Source organism: Diceros bicornis, chromosome 6, assembly GCF_020826845.1.
Source record: "Diceros bicornis minor isolate mBicDic1 chromosome 6, mDicBic1.mat.cur, whole genome shotgun sequence".
NCBI lineage: Eukaryota > Metazoa > Chordata > Mammalia > Perissodactyla > Rhinocerotidae > Diceros > Diceros bicornis.
In genome coordinates, this window is record NC_080745.1 from 34,969,115 (window position 1) to 34,986,018 (window position 16,904).

General features: G+C 54.6%; 1 protein-coding gene across 2 annotated transcripts in view; it reads right to left on the bottom strand.

Moving 5' to 3' along the window:
• The window catches only part of SLC29A3 (solute carrier family 29 member 3), a 43,501-nt gene extending 37,787 nt beyond the window's left edge, over window positions 1-5,714 (bottom strand). Inside the window, exons 1-2 of one of the 2 annotated variants that reach the window (XM_058543244.1) lie at window positions 5,660-5,714; window positions 2,231-2,529 (exon numbers count right to left, since the gene is read on the bottom strand). In XM_058543244.1, coding sequence (XP_058399227.1) covers window positions 2,231-2,529; window position 5,660 — 300 coding nt within the window. In that variant the 5' untranslated portion in view covers window positions 5,661-5,714. Of the gene's footprint in view, window positions 1-2,230; window positions 2,530-5,659 lie in introns of those variants that run through there. The other variant, XM_058543245.1, reaches the window with a different exon arrangement.
• Between the last annotated feature and the right edge of the window lie 11,190 nt (window positions 5,715-16,904).

Below are 16,904 nucleotides of genomic sequence, written 5' to 3' on the forward strand. Positions count from 1 at the left end.
GGGAAGGGATGTGAAGTCTTAAAATGCCCATGTGCATGCCCCACCTTGGCCTAATTCATTCAGAATCTCTAGGGTGGCGCCTGGACTGGGATTTTTTTGTGTGTGTGTGTGTGAGGAAGATCAGCCCTGAGCTAACATCCATGCCAATCCTCCTCTTTTTGCTGAGGAAGACTGGCCCTGGGCTAACATCTATGCCTATCTTCCTCCACTTTATATGGGACACCACCTCAGCATAGCCAGACAAGCGGTGCGTCGGTGCGCGCCCGGGATCTGACCCCGGGCCACCAGTAGCGGAGCGCTCACACTTAACCGCTACGCCATGGGGCCGGCCCACAGACTGGGATTTTTTAAAAGCTCCCCGGGGGATTCTGATGTGTAGTCATGGTGGAGTCCTTAAGACAGACAATAGGGATGCCTCAGTCAGCATGTCATTCATTCCTACAAAACTGGGAAAAGTTCCCTGGGGTTCGGTCAAGGATTTCAAAGGTGCTTTCAGGAAGGGGGTGGTGAGCCAACGCCTGGGCCAGTTGAGGGGTATGGCTGGGGTCTGCTAGGGTACCATCTTCTTGTCCTCTAGGGCACCTCTGGAGGAGATGGGCAGCTGGCAACCCCCAGCTGGCATGCCTTCAGAGGTGCTCCCACGTCCCCCATTCATGAGGTTTCAAGAGAGAGCAGACACAGGCCTAGATCAGCTGGGGAAACCGAGGCTCCTGACAAAGATTAACCAAACCTCTGAGCCCTTGTCCTGTCCTCCACCTGCCCAGCCCAGACTTAGCAAGAATCCTAAATCAGTTTATCCAGAATCGCCACCCTTGATATCTGATCACCCTTGATATCTGATCAATTCCTCACCCCCACCCTTGCCGTATATGTACTTGGTCTGCCTTCAGCAAGAATCCCCCTACCCACGATGGCTCCTCTTATCAATTGTCCATTCAATGACCCCTCATTCTGCTCTTCGCCATAAATCCCCACTTGTCCTCGTAGTATTTAAGTTGAGCCCAATCTCTCGCCTTTATTGCAATGGTCTTGGGTAAAGCTTTCCTGACAATTTTAACAAGTGGCAGAATAATTTTTCCTTTAACACTGCCCCCGCCTGAGGGAAAAGTCACTCCACAAAGTCAGCCGCCCTGGGTGGCAGGAGGGGGCTTGGTGCCACTGCCAACCAAACATATTTTAGACTCCTCACCTGGACATTCAAGGCCTGAACAACGACTTCAAGGCCCATGCAATGATCTCAGGCCTTATTCCTCTCTTGTGTGCACCCCGCATAAAGCAAAACTAGATGCTTTACTGTTCCTCACACACCTGAACTCTCCTCCCATCCTGCCTTTGCCAGGCTTTTCTTTCCACCTGGAATGTCTACTCCCCATTCTTCCAATCCACTTGCTGAGTCACAGTGATCTCTCCCCAGTGATGAGACTAGTTCTACCGGAGTCTTCATTTCCCCATGTCTTCCATAACTACACAACCTCCCATTTTAGAAGGGTACATGGTTCTCTGGGATAAAGACTACATTTCCCAGCCTCCTTTGCAGCTCATGTCACATGACTGAGTTCTGACCAATAGCATGTAAGCAGAAGCAATGTGTGTTACTTCCAGGAATGTTCTTATGTGCTTATGCCTCTCTTCCTATTTGATGTAACGGCTGGAGCTCCAACAGTCATCTTGGACTGTGAAGTGATCTTGAACATGGAAGCTACACATGGTGGAGGAACTAGGTTTCTGAAAACATGGAACATCACACCAGCGCTGAGCTGGCCAGACTTGAACACGAGAGAAAAATGACCTTCTATCTTGTTTTAGCCTCTGCTCCTTTGGAGTTTTCTGTAAATCACAGCTGAACTTAATGCTATTGGATCCACCCTTTCAAATCCCCAGAGGCATGAACTCTGGATTCTCAGGTTTCCCACACTACCCTGCATAGAGTCATCATTTGCATCTTCTTCCCAGTTAGACAGTAAGCAATCTGAAGGCTGGGACTGTGTTTTACCCATTTCCATGTTCCCCTGCCACATGAAGCAGGAGGCCTCATACACAACACAAAGCACGTCTTAGGACTGAATTGAATTCTTCCTACTAGACTCCACACAGCTTGCTAACTTGCATCCATATTCTCAGCATGCTGCAAACCTTCCTGGAATGGTGCACCCATGTAAAGCTGCCTTTCACCCCATCCAGGCTGCTTGCCCCTCCCCGCTGGGGCCTCCCAGGAGTAACATGCCCTTACCAGGATGTCCGAGCCCTTAGGTTCCTCCGCTGTGGCCGGGATGGAGCAGTTGCTGAATTTGAATATCCAGTACTCCTTGGCAGTGACAAAGAAGTTCCATGGCAGTAGGCCGCCAATGCCCAAGCTGAAGAAGATGATGTAGGTACCATTGAAGCGGTCCTCGGGCCTCTGCAGGCCGGGCGGCGGGTGGTCCAGCAGCTTCTCAAGCAGCGCTTCCTGGTCAGCTCGGAGAGAGCTGCTCGCGGTTCTGTAGGTGGAGTTTGAGCTGTGATGCAAGTCGTCCTCTGGGACCATGGCCACTATGGGAGCAGATGGAGAAACAGAGACAGGGTAGGGGATCAGAAGCTGAAGCTGGGCACAGCTGTGGACTTACCCGTCCTCCAAAGCTGACTACGCCCCCACCCGGGGGTCTACAGGGTCACCAAAGCCTGGTTGGAGAGCCTCAGGTTTAAGGAGCAGGGAGAAAGACAAGATGTCAGAACTATAAGTGACCTCAAGGCTCCCCCCTACTCCCACCCCATGCAGGAGCAACAGAGGTAGCAAACGCGGCACAGTGGGGCCTGTGGCAATCATTCAGAAGGGCAAACCTGGTCTCAAGGCATTCAAATTTCTATGCAGCCATAAAAAACAGGAATTAGGACCCTTAGTGGGCAAAGAATGCTCTCTAAAGTCTTTTCAACTTCATGTGAGAAAAGCAAGGAGCAGGAAAGTGTGTAGAATATGCTACTATTTGTGCAAAAAAGCAGGGATGGGTGGGTGGGGAGGAGAATATCCACATTTATGTATGTATATCCTCTGGGACTTCACTGCATACTCTTTTGTGCCTTTGAGTTCTGTGTGAATGTATTACCTGTTCAAAAACAAAACTATAAATAAAAATAAAGTCATTCAAATCAAATAACTTTTTTAAAAAAAACCCATGGTGTCTAGAGCTGCCTCTGGAAGCCAGTGTGCGACCTTTCAGTGTCTACTCTCTCATTTGTGAGGAAACAGAGGTCCAAAGAGCAGAAGGTCACAGGTCAGGTAAACAGCCAAGCCTGGGTGTGCAGCTCCCTCCCAGGTCCCCGGCTCTGTCCATCGCATCCCACCAGGGGACAGCCACTCCCTATCTGTGGTAGCACCCAAGACAAACTGAAGATTCTACGTTGCCAGCAACCGTAGCCTACGTGGCCTTGGGCAAGTCACCGTGCTTCTGAGCCTCAATTTCCCACCTGCAAACCTAGGGAAGTCTTTTGACAGTGGTCACCTAACTGCAGCTGGCTGGCAACGCCTGGCCTGTGGTAGCAGCTGCTGAACAAACGTCAGCATTTTCCCTGGCATCCCGGGTTTGTCACTTGGCTGGCTGGCTGCTGAATCTGGCTAGGAGACAGCATGCCTACTTCCATGCTCCATATAGCACCCAGGATGTGGCAGCAGCTCGACAAATGGGAAATATTTCCATAATGCTGAGGGTGGGATACTCCGTAGTCCCCTCTGCAGTAGCTTCCTCCTCACCCAGTCCATCGATCAATACATGCAGCTCGGCTCACACAGGCGGGGAGCCTTCCCCCAGAGCACTGAGCCAGGCAGGGTGGGGCCTGTCTTCCCTGGTGAGATGGGAACTCCCTGTCACATGGGCACAGAGCCTCATCCTCTATTTCAGGAGACCCTCACAACATTCTTCGGAATTAGGCGGGAGAGGAATGATTGCCTCCCTTTTTTTTTCAGATGCAAAGAATGAGGCCTTAAAGGCACTTGATTTGTCCCACATCCAGTCAGAATTCCCAATAGTTAAACCCCGTACTCATGCATGCCAAGGTCTGTGCCTAGCACCTGAGCCTGACAACCACCTAAGATAGTGGGTACTACCCTAAGACCCATTTCACAGATGAAGCATCTGAGGCTCAGAAAGGTTGAGTAACTTGGTCACACAGCTACCAAATGGCAAGAGTAAGGTTACACAGCCAAGCAGTGTGAAGTCCACGCAGACTCCCCGGCCTCCCCTGGAGGAAGCTGGCCCGCCACGTGAACCCGCGTCTGCTGGCTCCAAGTACAGATGTCCTGTGAAGGCCTCGCGGCTAGTGAGCTGTGAGCAGAGGCGAGGGCAGTGCTGCAGGGCACCCTCATCGATGTTTGCTGAATGAATGGACTCTGTGCTTCCAGGATACCCTCCCCTATGGGCAGCGTGCACCCTGTAGCAGGCAGGAGGCTGCCGGATGCCCAAGCCCGAGCATCCGAGTCAGCACATCTATTTGAAACTCCGCCGGTGGAGCAGAGCTTTTCCTAGCCTTGATTCGAGGGGATCCCAGCAATAATGAACTAACCAGACCGTGTGGGCACACGCGTGCACACACACACACAATTTCTGAATTAGTGTTTAAAAATGTAAATGCTATTATGACCCATGTAGGACAAGAGACGAAGGACAAGTGGTTCTTTCCAGATGCTCCAGCTCCAGGGATGGTGTGGGGCCAACAGCGGGGCCAGGCGGGCCCACACTGGGCTGGGGCCCATCCTCAGCTCCAGGGGTCTATTTGTCCAGGACCATTCAGCCTTGACCGAACTCTGAAGAAGCAGCCAGCAATTTTCTCTAACTCGGGTCACAGGCCGGGGCAGTGGAGTGAGCAAAGTCTTATTACCCTTTATAAAAGCTAGCCGCTGGCTTTTGAATTAAAAAAGAAAGAAAAGAAAAGTAAGGAAGAGCCCCAGCGTCCCCAGGACAGGCTGGCTGTGGCCTGGTGCGTGTTCCTCAAGCCTTCGCAGGAGCTGGCCTGGCTTGGCCCTGTCCCCTCCCTGGCTGACCTGAGGCATGGGACAGCCTCTGCAGAAAGAGGAGAAAGTTGTGGGGCCTCTAAGCCACTGCGGACCACCCCCTGGCCGGGAACTGGGTGCTGGTTCCAAGGAGGTTTCTGACCCTGGCTGTCAGTCTCCCCTCTGTGCCTCGATTTCCCTATCTGTGAAATGGGTGTAGGGGACTTTGAAGCTAACCTATGGGAAAGCATTGCTGGGAAACAGAGGGCACCACCCAGAGGCCATGGCAGAATCCTCCTTGGGGTTGTGGACACCCCCAGCCTCAGGCTCCCCCATTTGGACCAAGAGTCAGGCACCTACTGGATACTTTGGGGTGCCTTGTCCATACCCAGGCCCCCCACATCCAGGCAGTGAGGTCCAGTCTCAGGAAATCCACGAGGAGGGGGAGGGGAGAAAGGAGACAGATCCCCAGAGAGAGGGAGAGGGAGAGGGGGAGCCGGGAGGAAGAAGACGGGCGGCGGGAGGGGCGCCGCGAGAGGCGCCGACCAGGAGGGCCGGGGCTGGGGTCCCGCGGGGCCGGGGAGCAGCCCCAGGAGGGCCGGGGAGGGAGGCCGCCGAGAGCGCGAGCGCAGGCGCGACCCGGAGCCCGAAGAGCCAGTCGGGGGCCAGGCCCGCGCGCGACCTCCGGCCCGCACTTACTGTCGCCGCCGCGCCGCCGCCGCCGCTGCCTCCCCGGCCGCCGCGGCCACTGCGACTCGGGGCTCGGCGGGGCCGCAGGCCGGGCTCCGCCCCCGCCCCGCCCCGCCCCGGGCCGCCCGCGCCGGCGCCTCCCGGCTTGCAAACTCTTCCCTCGTGTCTCCTCCCTGCGCTCCCGCCCCGCGCCCGTCGCACAGGTGGAGGGTGGCGACATTCCGTACTAAACCTGTCTGAAGTCCAGGCACTAAATGAGGCGGTAGATGCCAGGCCCTCGCTGCAAATTTCCTTCACCTCCAAGGAAGAGCCCTTCCCCCCAGATGTGGTAGAGAATTTATTTTGGAGAGGGTCCTCAGGCCTTAATTTTAGCCTTCATTACATTTGAAAAAACTCCTCTAAAAAGCATTTTCATGACCATTCTCTCTTTTTATCCCCACAACCCAGTGAAATGGGACTGTTGACCCCATTTTACAGATGAGGAAACTGAGGCTCAAAGAGGTGAAGTGGCGTCTAGGGCACACAGCTGGCAGTGACGGAGTGGCAGACTGCAGAGCCAAGACTTTCTTTCATACCAAGCAGGTGGGTGAGGCTGGGGAGGGGGGGACAGCATTTGGGACAAGAGTCCTTGTATCCAGTGAGGGCCGTGGATCCAGGGCTACTCCTGGTCCAGCCCCAGATCATGGTTCCGTGTGTGTCGTGCTTCAGTGCTTTCTCACTTGGCTGCTTTGCTCCATGCAAGTCCTGATTGGAGAAGGTGTATGTGAATGAGTGAGACGGTTTCTGACACCTGCTGAGAGAAGCAGAGGCACCAGGGGCCCCCTCCCCTGCTCTGAGGCTGGGGGCTTTCTCCAGATGTGGGGAGGCGCCAGCCACCTGGGGGTTGGCTGGTTGCTAGGGCTGGGTCTCAGAAGGGGCTGGGGTGATGGCCTTCCTCATTGACACAGAAAGACGTGAGAGGAAACAGGTTGCTAATACATCCGCTGGGCTGCTTCCCCACCAGGGTGGGCTTATCTTCTCCTCCAGGAGCTGGACAGATGGTTGAGGTAGTGTCGAGCTTGGGGGCAAGATGAGTCAGGTAGCTTTAGGCATACTCAGCCTCCCAGGGAATGTTCCAGGCTGTGGGGCATCAGGGAAGGAGCACAAGAGTTGGGGTCAGAAGCCCTAGGCTCTGATTCTGGCCTCACCTCTGACCCGCTGAGTGACCCTGAGCAAGTCTCTTTTCTGAGGGCACTTCAGTGATGAGATAAGAAAAACATCCCCCCAACCGGTTATCAGAAAAGAGAGATGGATCAAGAAGGGGGAGGCAGAGAGGAGACAGAGAGAGTGTCTTTACAAGACTGATTGAGAGTAGAGTGATTTCAGGAGCAGGGCGGGGACGCACGGCGGGGCTGGTGTGGCAGGCCCCGGTGACTGGCCCCTTTTGATAAGTGCCTAGGAATGGAGTGGCCACACGTTTCTGCCTTGAGGGTCCCCTACATTGTGTCTGGGGTGGAGATGAGGAGCGTGGGGCGTTGCAGCTGAGCGGAGTTGATGACAACCACCTCAAGCTCTATTGGAGAAAGTCAGGGAAAACGTTTGTAAATGGTAAATGCTGCGCACCCACTGGGGTCTTCATTGTTCCGAAATGCACAAGAAGGAGAAAAAGAAGGCAGGGAGAAAGAGGCAGGGGGAGAAGGAACAGGAGAGGGGAGAGGAAGAAGGAGAAGGAAGGAAGGAAAACTCAAAACCTCCCAAGGCTCTCCTCTGGGTTGGTATTTTACCACTCTCACACCTTTGAGAAAAGATCCTGTCACTCCTCCTCGGCTTGGAAATGCCCTGAAAGGTTCTGAGTGCCGGAGGGAAGCCATCTCACTGTTATTACCAAAGGACTCGCTCCTGGTCCTGGGAGCTGGGAGGTGATACCAAGGGAGGCTGCCTGGTGTGGTGGACGGAACTGGAGCCAGATTGCCCTGGGCTTGGGTGCTGTTTACGTATCCCTGGGAAGTCAAGCCTCGGTTTCCTCATCTGATACCGACCTAACAGCCTTCTATGTGGCACAGAGTAGGCACCCAAGAAGTAGTACCAGTTGCTGTCAAGGAAGCCAGGGTTTACTGTCAAGGAGGCTGCTGCTCTGGCTGTCCCCAGCAGGGACCATCTTCTTGAGTCCAAGGCACAGCCCCGTGAGGTAGGCACTCTAGTTAGCCTTGTTTTGCATGTGAGGAGCCTGGGGTGCGGGGAGGTTAGCATCTTGCTCGGAGTCACACAGCTAGTAAGTAGCAGAGCCAAGACTCGGATCGATGCTTTTCTGCCTCCAGAGCCCAGTCAGGGGCTCCATCAAAGGTGGTTGGGAGTGGGGGGGGTCACCCAAGCTCCTCATCTTGCCCAAAGCCCGCTGACCTGTAGGCCATGAAGCAGTAGGCAGAGCCTGAGTATCCGCACAGCCCCGGCACAGGAGGAAGCCAGCCAGGTGGAAGCAGACGTCACCAGGCACGGGGTCTGCAGACCGATGCTCCCATCTTGTGGCCCCGCCCTGTCACTGCAGTGCTCGCAGGCTGGGCTGGCTCAGGGGGCTGCTTTGTACGGTTTACTGCGCCCCCAAGCAGGGCACATGGATCCTGGGAGATAAGGAACCATCTGTAACTGCTGACCCATAATTCTCTGCTCCCACATCACTAATTCAAGTCCCCCACTCTGACTAACCACCTCTACCTGCTGTGTTCAGCTGCTCCCTCTGGGAAAGTTCTGGACCTCCTGGAGACCAGTCCTTGACCCCTGAGTCTCCCCTCTATGGCTTTTCCACCCTCAGCCAGTTCAGATCCCACAGTCCATCATTTCAGTAACATCTTAGTAATACCCTAAACTCCCATGTCCCTCGTCTCCTAGTGGCACTGCTGGCCGACCCTGGGTAAAGCCCCCTACACCTGAGCAGATGAGCCTTGTTGGAGAAGGTCCCCAGCAGGCCAGTGTTTCCACCCTGAGGCCATGGTTACCACCCTGAGAGGGGCCTCCAGGATTCCAGCATTCCCACGACACGTCTTGCTCCTGCTCTCCATAGGAACTCTTGCCACCTTCCTCCTCCACTTGCCTCAAATCCCTGAACACACGCCATCCTGAGATGGCCTTGTCAGAAGCCACCAGAGAGGAGCATCCTCGTTTCTCAGCACAGATCTGCCCCCGTCAGCTCCTTGTTTCTCTGTCTCTCCAGTTACAATAGGGAAGTTGCCCCGTCCGTCCTAGGTGTGGTCCTCCTCTGGCTCCCGATCCCATCCCCTCCCCTTCCACCTGCTCAGGAGCCTGCAGCATCCATCAGCCCTTCACCCTCACACTCCCCAATGCATTCTTTCCACCGTTTCTTTTGTTTCTTGTTTGACGTTTTCTTATGGGCGTATAACCTACACGTAGACTGGTGTACAAATCCTAAGTGCCGAGTTTACGACTGATCACACAGTAGACGCATCCATACCACCAGCACTGGGATCAAGAAATGGAACTTTACTCCCTCTCTCTTCCAGTTACTGTGGCTGCAAAACAAAAGACCCCAAAACGTAGTGGTGTAGAACAACCGTGTATTATGTTACAGATCGTGTGGGTCAGGAATTCAGACAGGGAACAGCGGGGATGGCTTGTCTCTGCTCCATGGTGTCTGCATCCTCAGCTGGAAGACTCCAAGGCTGGGGGCTGGAATCATCTGGAAGGTTCTTCATGTATGTGTGTCTGATGGTTGATGCTGGCTGCTGGCTGGGACCTCAGCGGGGGTCAGGGGCTCTGGTCTCTGTGGGGTGAGGATTTGTTCTTGGTGTGAAAGTGGACTCAGTGTCTGTGAGAGCACGGTCTCTGTCCAGCATGAGGCTTCGGATCTAGTTCCTGGTGTCAAAGGTCAGGAATCTGTTTCCCCTCGGGCAGGTGGAGAGAACTGGGTCCTGAGTCCACTAGATGTCTGGACTCAGGGGTCAACCTGATGACCAGAATCAGGGCCGCATTCATTCAGATGTTTGTACGTGGAATTTCTGTTATCTGTTATTTTTCTTGGTCTTGTCTGTTGGCATGTCCGCTCATTTTTGATTGAATGCTAGCGATTGTAAATGAAAACTTACAGAGACTCTGATCTCTAGAGGCTCTGAACTAACTTGAGCTTCTGGTAGGCGGTTGGAGTAGGGGATAAAGAGTGCTGGGTTTCAGTCTTTTTAAGGCCTGATCTGTTTCCTGTGAGCCTTTACTCCTAGGCTGTGGCCTTGCAGGGATCCCAGTTGAAAGCCTGAGTTGTTGGCCGGGCTTCTCCTCCTTGTAGGCCCTTAACTCCAATTCTTGTCTCCCCACAGGGTGAGTCTGTCAACAGCCCTGCTTGGCTTCTCAGCCTCTTAGCTGCTGCTTTCAGTTTGGGGCTCACTGGTCATAAATGGACAAGTGACTTGGTGGGGATGTCAACCTCACTTCTCTGAGCTTCCTTCTCTCTGAGATAGGGTTTCTCATGACTGTCTTGGAAGCTCTGAAGTGGTCTTCCCAGACTTTCACAGTTGTCCTTGCTCATAGCCCTGCCTTATTTGTAACGTATTGTATCTTTATAGATCTTGTTTGTTTGCTGTCTGTCGACTGGTGTTTCCTCCACCACCGTTAGAGCGGTGAAGGCTTGTTTCACTTGAGCAGGATTGTGTCAGGCTGAGACTGAACCTGCCTTACCCTCACCAGCTCTGGAGGGAGGGCTGGGCCAGGCTCGTCTCTGTTTGCACGGGGCCTGCACACTGCCCCACACAGAGCGAGTGATTGCTGAATGAATACTGAATGCATGAACAGCCAGGAGCCTATTCGCTTGGAAACCCTGAGATGTTGAGAAGATGGAATGGACAAGTGAATATGAGGCAGGGCGGAGCGAGGTGGAAGGGGCAAGGATGATGACTAGGGCCCCAGTGTGCTCACCTGGGTGGATGATGGGGCCTCTCCTGGGACAGGAAATGCCAGCAGAGGCCCAGGTTTGGGGCAGATCCTGAGTTCCGATTTGGAATGTTGAGTCTGAGGTGCCTTCAGGGCACCGGGGGGTGATGTCAGGTGGGCATCTAGAGCTCAAGGGAGAGGCTAGGGCTGGAGGCCTAACATGGGGCGTTGTCTGCGCGAGGTGGGAGTTGAAGCTGTGGGCGCGGGTGACATAAACCAAAAGGAGGGGAAGATGGAGCCCAGGACAGTGCCCTGCAGAGCTCCAAGATTTAAAGATTGAGTTGAAGGGACAGCCTAGCCCGTGAAGGGGACAGGGGAATGGGCAGAGAGGAAGGAGGGCAACCAGGAGAAGGAGGGTGTGAGAAACCAAGGGTGGCGAGGCTTGTTGGAGGAGGGCGGGTTGAGTGGGATGTGTGTCGGAGGGACCACTCTAGCTCTGCTTACCTTCCCGGCCAGTGCTGGCTCCATTTCCCCAGTTCAGGGAGGAGCCTTCTGGGTTTCCAGACTGCTTATGAATGGGGCAGAACCTCTTTGCTGATGGGCCCAGGAGCAGGCCACCTGGCAGGCCTGGAAGCCAGGCCTGGGTCCAGTTATCCAAGGACTCTGGAGCCCCACCACATTTGACCAGAGCCTCCATCTCAACAAGGGGTCCCATGGGAAGGTCCCTGGTCTCCAGGGGAGGGAGCTCAGGGAGAAGCCAGAACACTGGGCTCTGGTCCCAACCAGGAGGGCAAGGGGCTACTTGTGCTTGGGTCTGTGTTTCCCCATGTGTAAAGCCGGGAGGAGAGTACCTGTCCTCTCATCTCCAGCGGAGGCAGTAGAGGGCTGATCTGGAGACCAAGGAGGGGATTGGTATGAAGGTGTTTGGGAAGGCCAAGGGGGTGTCAATGTCAGGGACGGTGCAGGCTGGGGAGGCGGAGCTGCAGCTGGGCGATGTTCTCCACTGTGTGAGGCTGTGGCGGGAGCACTGGACCAGGAGTCAGGAGAGGACTGACCCTAGCCATGTGACTCACTGGCCTTCTCCTGGCTGCATGAGAAGGAAAAGTATGGGGCGCCACTGACATGATACACTTGAAAGTGCTTTGTGATCTCAAGTGTCTGCAAATGCAGGGAACTATTCCTTCTCATCTTCATCTAAGGGGGAAGCTTAGGCTGTATAAATAGAAGTATAGAACTCAGAATAAGAGAGGTGATACTAATAGTCTAGTGACACACCTGCAACTGCTATTGATGCTGATGATGACAAAATGGAAAAGGACTAATGCTTATCCCTCTCAATATTTACACTTATCTCATTTAATCCTCACAGTAAGTCTGTGAGGAAGGGCTTGTCATCCCCATCTTGTTGTTTGAATATCTGAGGTCCCAGGAGTGTAAGCAGTTTGCTCAAGGCCACGTGGGAAGCAGATGATGGAGTCTGGTTCACACTCAGGTCAGGCAGACCCCAAAGCTTGTCCGCTTGAACCCGCACTGAGCCGGGACTGTGGATAATGGTAGCTTCTATTTCCTGAGCCTCCTCAGGGCCCAGCCCTGTGCTCAGCACCTCCCGGATGCTGGTGGCTTTATGCCTCCCACACTCTGTGACGAGGGCACCTCTCTGTGGGAGCGGAGGAGACAGGCAGGCCACCAGAAACCCGAGGAGCACAAAAGGGCACGTGCATGCTGGGCTGTGCCACGTGAGGAACTGGGAGCATCTGGATGAAGGAGAAACGGCTCTAGGGTGGACCATGAGAGCTGTTTTCAAATATTTAAAAAGCTGTCAGGGAGTGGAAGACTTAGATGTATTCCTAGTGATTCTTGAGGGTAAAATCGGTCCCTACAGTGGAAATGAGTAAGCACTCAAGAATGCCAGCTATTATTGTTACTAATAGTAAGTAGTGAGTTCCCCATCTCTGGGAGTATTCAAACAGATACTGGACAAGTCCATGTTTGGGCCACTGTGGAGGGAATTCCGGCATCAGTTGAGAATGGATTAGATGGTGGCCAAGGACCCCCACCTGTGCCATCCTGGAAGTCTGTGGAATGGATCCCAATGAACCCCTGTAGTTCTCAGAGGCAGCCTCTGCCCAGTGTAACCCCCTGGGGTAATCACAGTATTTACTGGTGTGAATACTGGGCATCTGTCCCTGGGCACCTGGTAGTAGGGGAATTGCTGGGAGCTGAGGGCCTGGCAGCCAGGCCCTGCCCTGGGTTTCATCAAGCAGAGGAGAGGCTCCTGGGAAGAGGGCCGGCCGAGGACCATGCCATGGAGGGCTGTGGGAGGGGACTGGGGCAGGCGCCGCTGTCCTGATGCATCCTGGGGAAAGCGGTGCCCAGGCAGGGCCCCATGGCTGTCTGTAGAGAGGGCTGGGGGCTCGGGACCCTGTCCCAGCCAGCGAACACCTGAACCAGAGCAGCTCTGAGCCTGGCCCTGTCTTCAGAACCCGTCTGCAGCTCCCACAGCCCAGCACATCACAAAGTGGGTGGGTCTCGTTTGGCCTGCACGGTGTTTAAAAGAATTTGAGCCAACACTTACAAACAGAATGCTTTTACAAACAAATCCTGATCCTGACTTCTGGTTTCTAAGAGCAGGAGGATGGAGCCATCCTGGGCACTCGGTCCTGTCTGGCAACCATAAGTTTGAGCCAGCCGGGAGGGCCTTCCACTTCTGGTGGGCTGTGTGGTCTCCATTTAGCCACAGTCTCTACTTGCCCCTGTTGCTCACCCATTGTGCTGAGGCCAGATGTGTGAGGCCATTTAACAGACCGTTTCTCCTCCGTTTCACTCAAGTAGAGACCCAGGCTGCTAACGAAAGTGGGAAGTGAGCGATCTGCTGAGACAGCCTTTTGTTTCGAGAAACAGCTGAGAGGGCACATTTCTTTGTGAAGTGTTGATGTGGCTGCTTCTCTCGTTCACATGACGGGCAGCTTGGATCCTGGGGACACTTGTTTTCGACCCCTGGCCTGTGGACAGAGCCCTGAGGCCTGGCATTCGGGGACTTCCGTGAGCCGATCCCACGTCGGGAGCAGATCTGGGTGAACCTTGAGTCGGGGGCCTTATAGGGAGCCATGCCCCTGTGGCAGTGGGGTCAGCCTGGCCCCTCTGTCCTGCCCAGACCCCCGGCCTGATCCTGCCCTCTCTCTGACTCCACTAGCCCGCTGTCCCCACTGTGGGCTTTCTTACCTCTACACCTGTGGTCATGCTGTTCCCCCACCTGGTGTCCCCTGGACCCAGCCCTCCACCCACCCCAGTCTCCACCGGCCTGAATACCATCACCTTGCAGGGTGGAGTGGTGCTCCCTCGTGCCCTGTTGGTACCACTCTCAGGCTGGCCGCTGCTCTGACCGCTGCCGGTCCTGGAGTACCAGGGAATTCACTTTTTATTCTGCTGTGAGCTGCTTGGGGTTCAAGTCCAGGTCTGGTTCGTCTCCCCACATCCCCGTCATTGGGCCCATCTATGGATTAGATCGATAAATATTGGCTGAATTTCCAGGTATCCCAGACCCTCTCCTTGGGGAAGCTTCTTAGGCCGAGGAACTGGGATGGGCGGACTCAAATCACCCACAGTGAGGCCAGGGCCGGGCCAGCCCCTCATGGCTGCTGGAATAGCATGGACTCATTGGTGCCCCTCCCCCAGACTCCCTCCTTCTCCTGGGTTAGGGTCACTGAGAGGATAGCCACTCACACCCCCACCCATGCGCACACCCCAACAGGGCCCTCAGAGCCTTTTGGCACCCCTGGCAGATGGCAGCTTTCGCATCTGGCCCATCGCCTGCTCAAAGGACATCAGTATCTTCTCGTGGTAAGAAGTTTCATAAAAGAAAGTTACTGCAAACTTTTGCCTAAAAGCCTCTCCCACAGAATGCCTAATTGAGAAGCTATGTCTCAGGGAAGCCAACCCTAGCATTCTAAAGTATCGACTCTTCCAGAAAGCCTTTCTGGACTCCCAGGCGTAGTCGGGACCTCTCTGAGCTTCTCCAGTCCCCTTGCCCATTGTTTCTCTGCCGCCTATAGACTGTGGGCTCCGAGGGCAGTGTGTGCTGCCCAGCCCTGGGACCAGGGACTGATTGACACAGTGTGGTGAGCATGGAACCTACTCCCTGCCCTGGCAATGTTTTGAAAAACCAGGACTTGGGAGTTCCTGGTCTGAGCTCCTCTTGTCCCTGGAATGCCGTATCCAGGGCAGGGATTGTGGTTAGAGACAGCAACGCGTTAAGAATGCTCACTCGATTCCCTAGCGCCCGGCTCTGAGAAGCCTGGGTTCTTGGTGTGAGAGGCCTGCGCCCAGTGCCCAGAGCCACAATTGGTTTGATGACAGCTCTTTCCATGAAGTGATAAGGGGGTGGGGGGAGGAGATGTCCCCCTGTCAGGAGCAGGGAGTGGATGGCCAAGGCTGTGAAGAGAGGGAGACGGGGAGGCGTGGAGGGCAGGCGGCCGCCCAGTGGCCTGTACTGGGCGCTCCCAGGGCTTCAGTTGAAGCTGAGGCTGGAGCTCCAAGATGGACGGGTTGAGGCATGGCAACCAAAAGAGACGGTCTTAGTAACAGCAAGGGAGGGAACAGCTAGGGCCCTCCATGGAGACATCACTAAGGAAGCCCGCTATCCAGAGGGAAAGAAGGTGTTGACAAAGTGAATTTCCAAGCAGTTATTGGAAAAATAAAACTATTTCACGTTTATACCTCAAGGAGTTGAGACTCCTGGATCAAATCCATTTTGTTTAAATATTTACATGTACAGATATATGTTTGTATCTGCATAGGCCTTCCTGAGAGGGTATGTAAGAAATGTAACAATTGGCTCTATGGGGGAGGGAGGGTGGTGGGGTGAGGCAGGAGAAGGAGGGGGATCTACTTTTCACCTATTCTTTTGACCTTTTGAATTTTTTTAAACCATAAGCATGTATCATATTTTCAATTAAAATGGGCGAAAGTCTGGAAAACTTTGCTAAACGGAACTGGATGAGCTCTTCCTGTGTCTGACTTCCAGTACTGTCCGGGGTCGGAATGGATTTTCTCTTCTTGTGGCCCCTGGTGGAGGGGGGGCAGCCGGTGGCGCGCGCCTACACAGCAACCTTTGGGCAACAGCTGGTGGCCTGAAGTTCGCTGGTCATGCCAGGCTGGCCAGCTGGCTGGGCACGTGTGCCAGCTCTGTCACCTCGCTGCCCTGCTCTAGGCACTTCACTGGGCAGCCACTTGGTCACAGGCTCAAACCAGCCTGTGTTCTGCCCACTTCTGGTTTTTCCTCGTCCATTCCTGGGACTGTGACAGAGGGGGGTCCAAAGGGTGGAGCTGTCATACCCCGGTCTAGAACCAGGACCCCCCAAATTGCAGAACTACACCAGCCAGAGGGCCCTTGCCGAGCAGCAGGTCTAAGCCCCACACTTCATGAATGGGGAAACTGAGGCTGCGGGAGGGACAGTGACTTGCATAGCATCAGGACTAGAACCCGGGCCCCCTGCTTCCCGGGCCAGAACTCTGCACCCCACCAAGAGACAGGTGACAAGGAGGGGCACTCCTGCTCAGGTTGCAGGCAGAGGGAAAGGGGGTTTAAATGGGTTCTCTTGATTCCTGGGGGTACCCCAGACCATCTGCCTGCCTGTGGGGCTATTTGTATGAAATAACTGCCCCACATCTTACTCTGCCCACCGCCTCCCTGGGCTACTGCCCCACCTCAGGCTATAACCCCATCTCTTCCTTCACACCACCCCCCCACCACCACCGGAAGGCGATGGCTCCAGGCACTCAGCGTCCCTAGGAATGATGACAATCTGAGTGGTGGCGCTGTGCGTGTATGTGCAAGTGTGCCCCCCTCCCCCACTAGGCCATGAGCTCCCAAAGGACCTAGCCCCCAGGTGCTCCCTACCCCCAGGGGACAGCCAGGCAATACCTGGCACATGTCCCAGAGCCACAGGTCCCCAAAAGTCAGAGCTGGCAGGGCCCACAGGTACCACATGCTTCAGGGCATGAAAAGGCTAGAAAAGAGTTCCATGGCCAAAAAATCTGGGACACCCTGTTTATACAAGGACAACAGCTTCTCACACGGGCCTTCTCAGAGCCTTTAATGTGCTGATGGCCACCGTGAACCTCTACAACAGGGTGAGAGGGTGCTCTCACCCCAAAATGATGAGACCACAGAATCCACTCTCAGAGCAGGCAGTGCATGCTGGGAAATGCTGGGACCAGACTCAACTCACACAGGGAGACCTGGGGTCCACAGGGCAGAGGGGACCAGCTGAAACAGGCCTTGGTGCACCTTCCTGCAAACTAGAAAAAAACGCCCCCTCAAGACACTTCCGTCTGTGGCAAAATTAACACCAATATGTTGATTTTATAAGACCCTTTACTGCCATCTGCTGGAAACATCTCA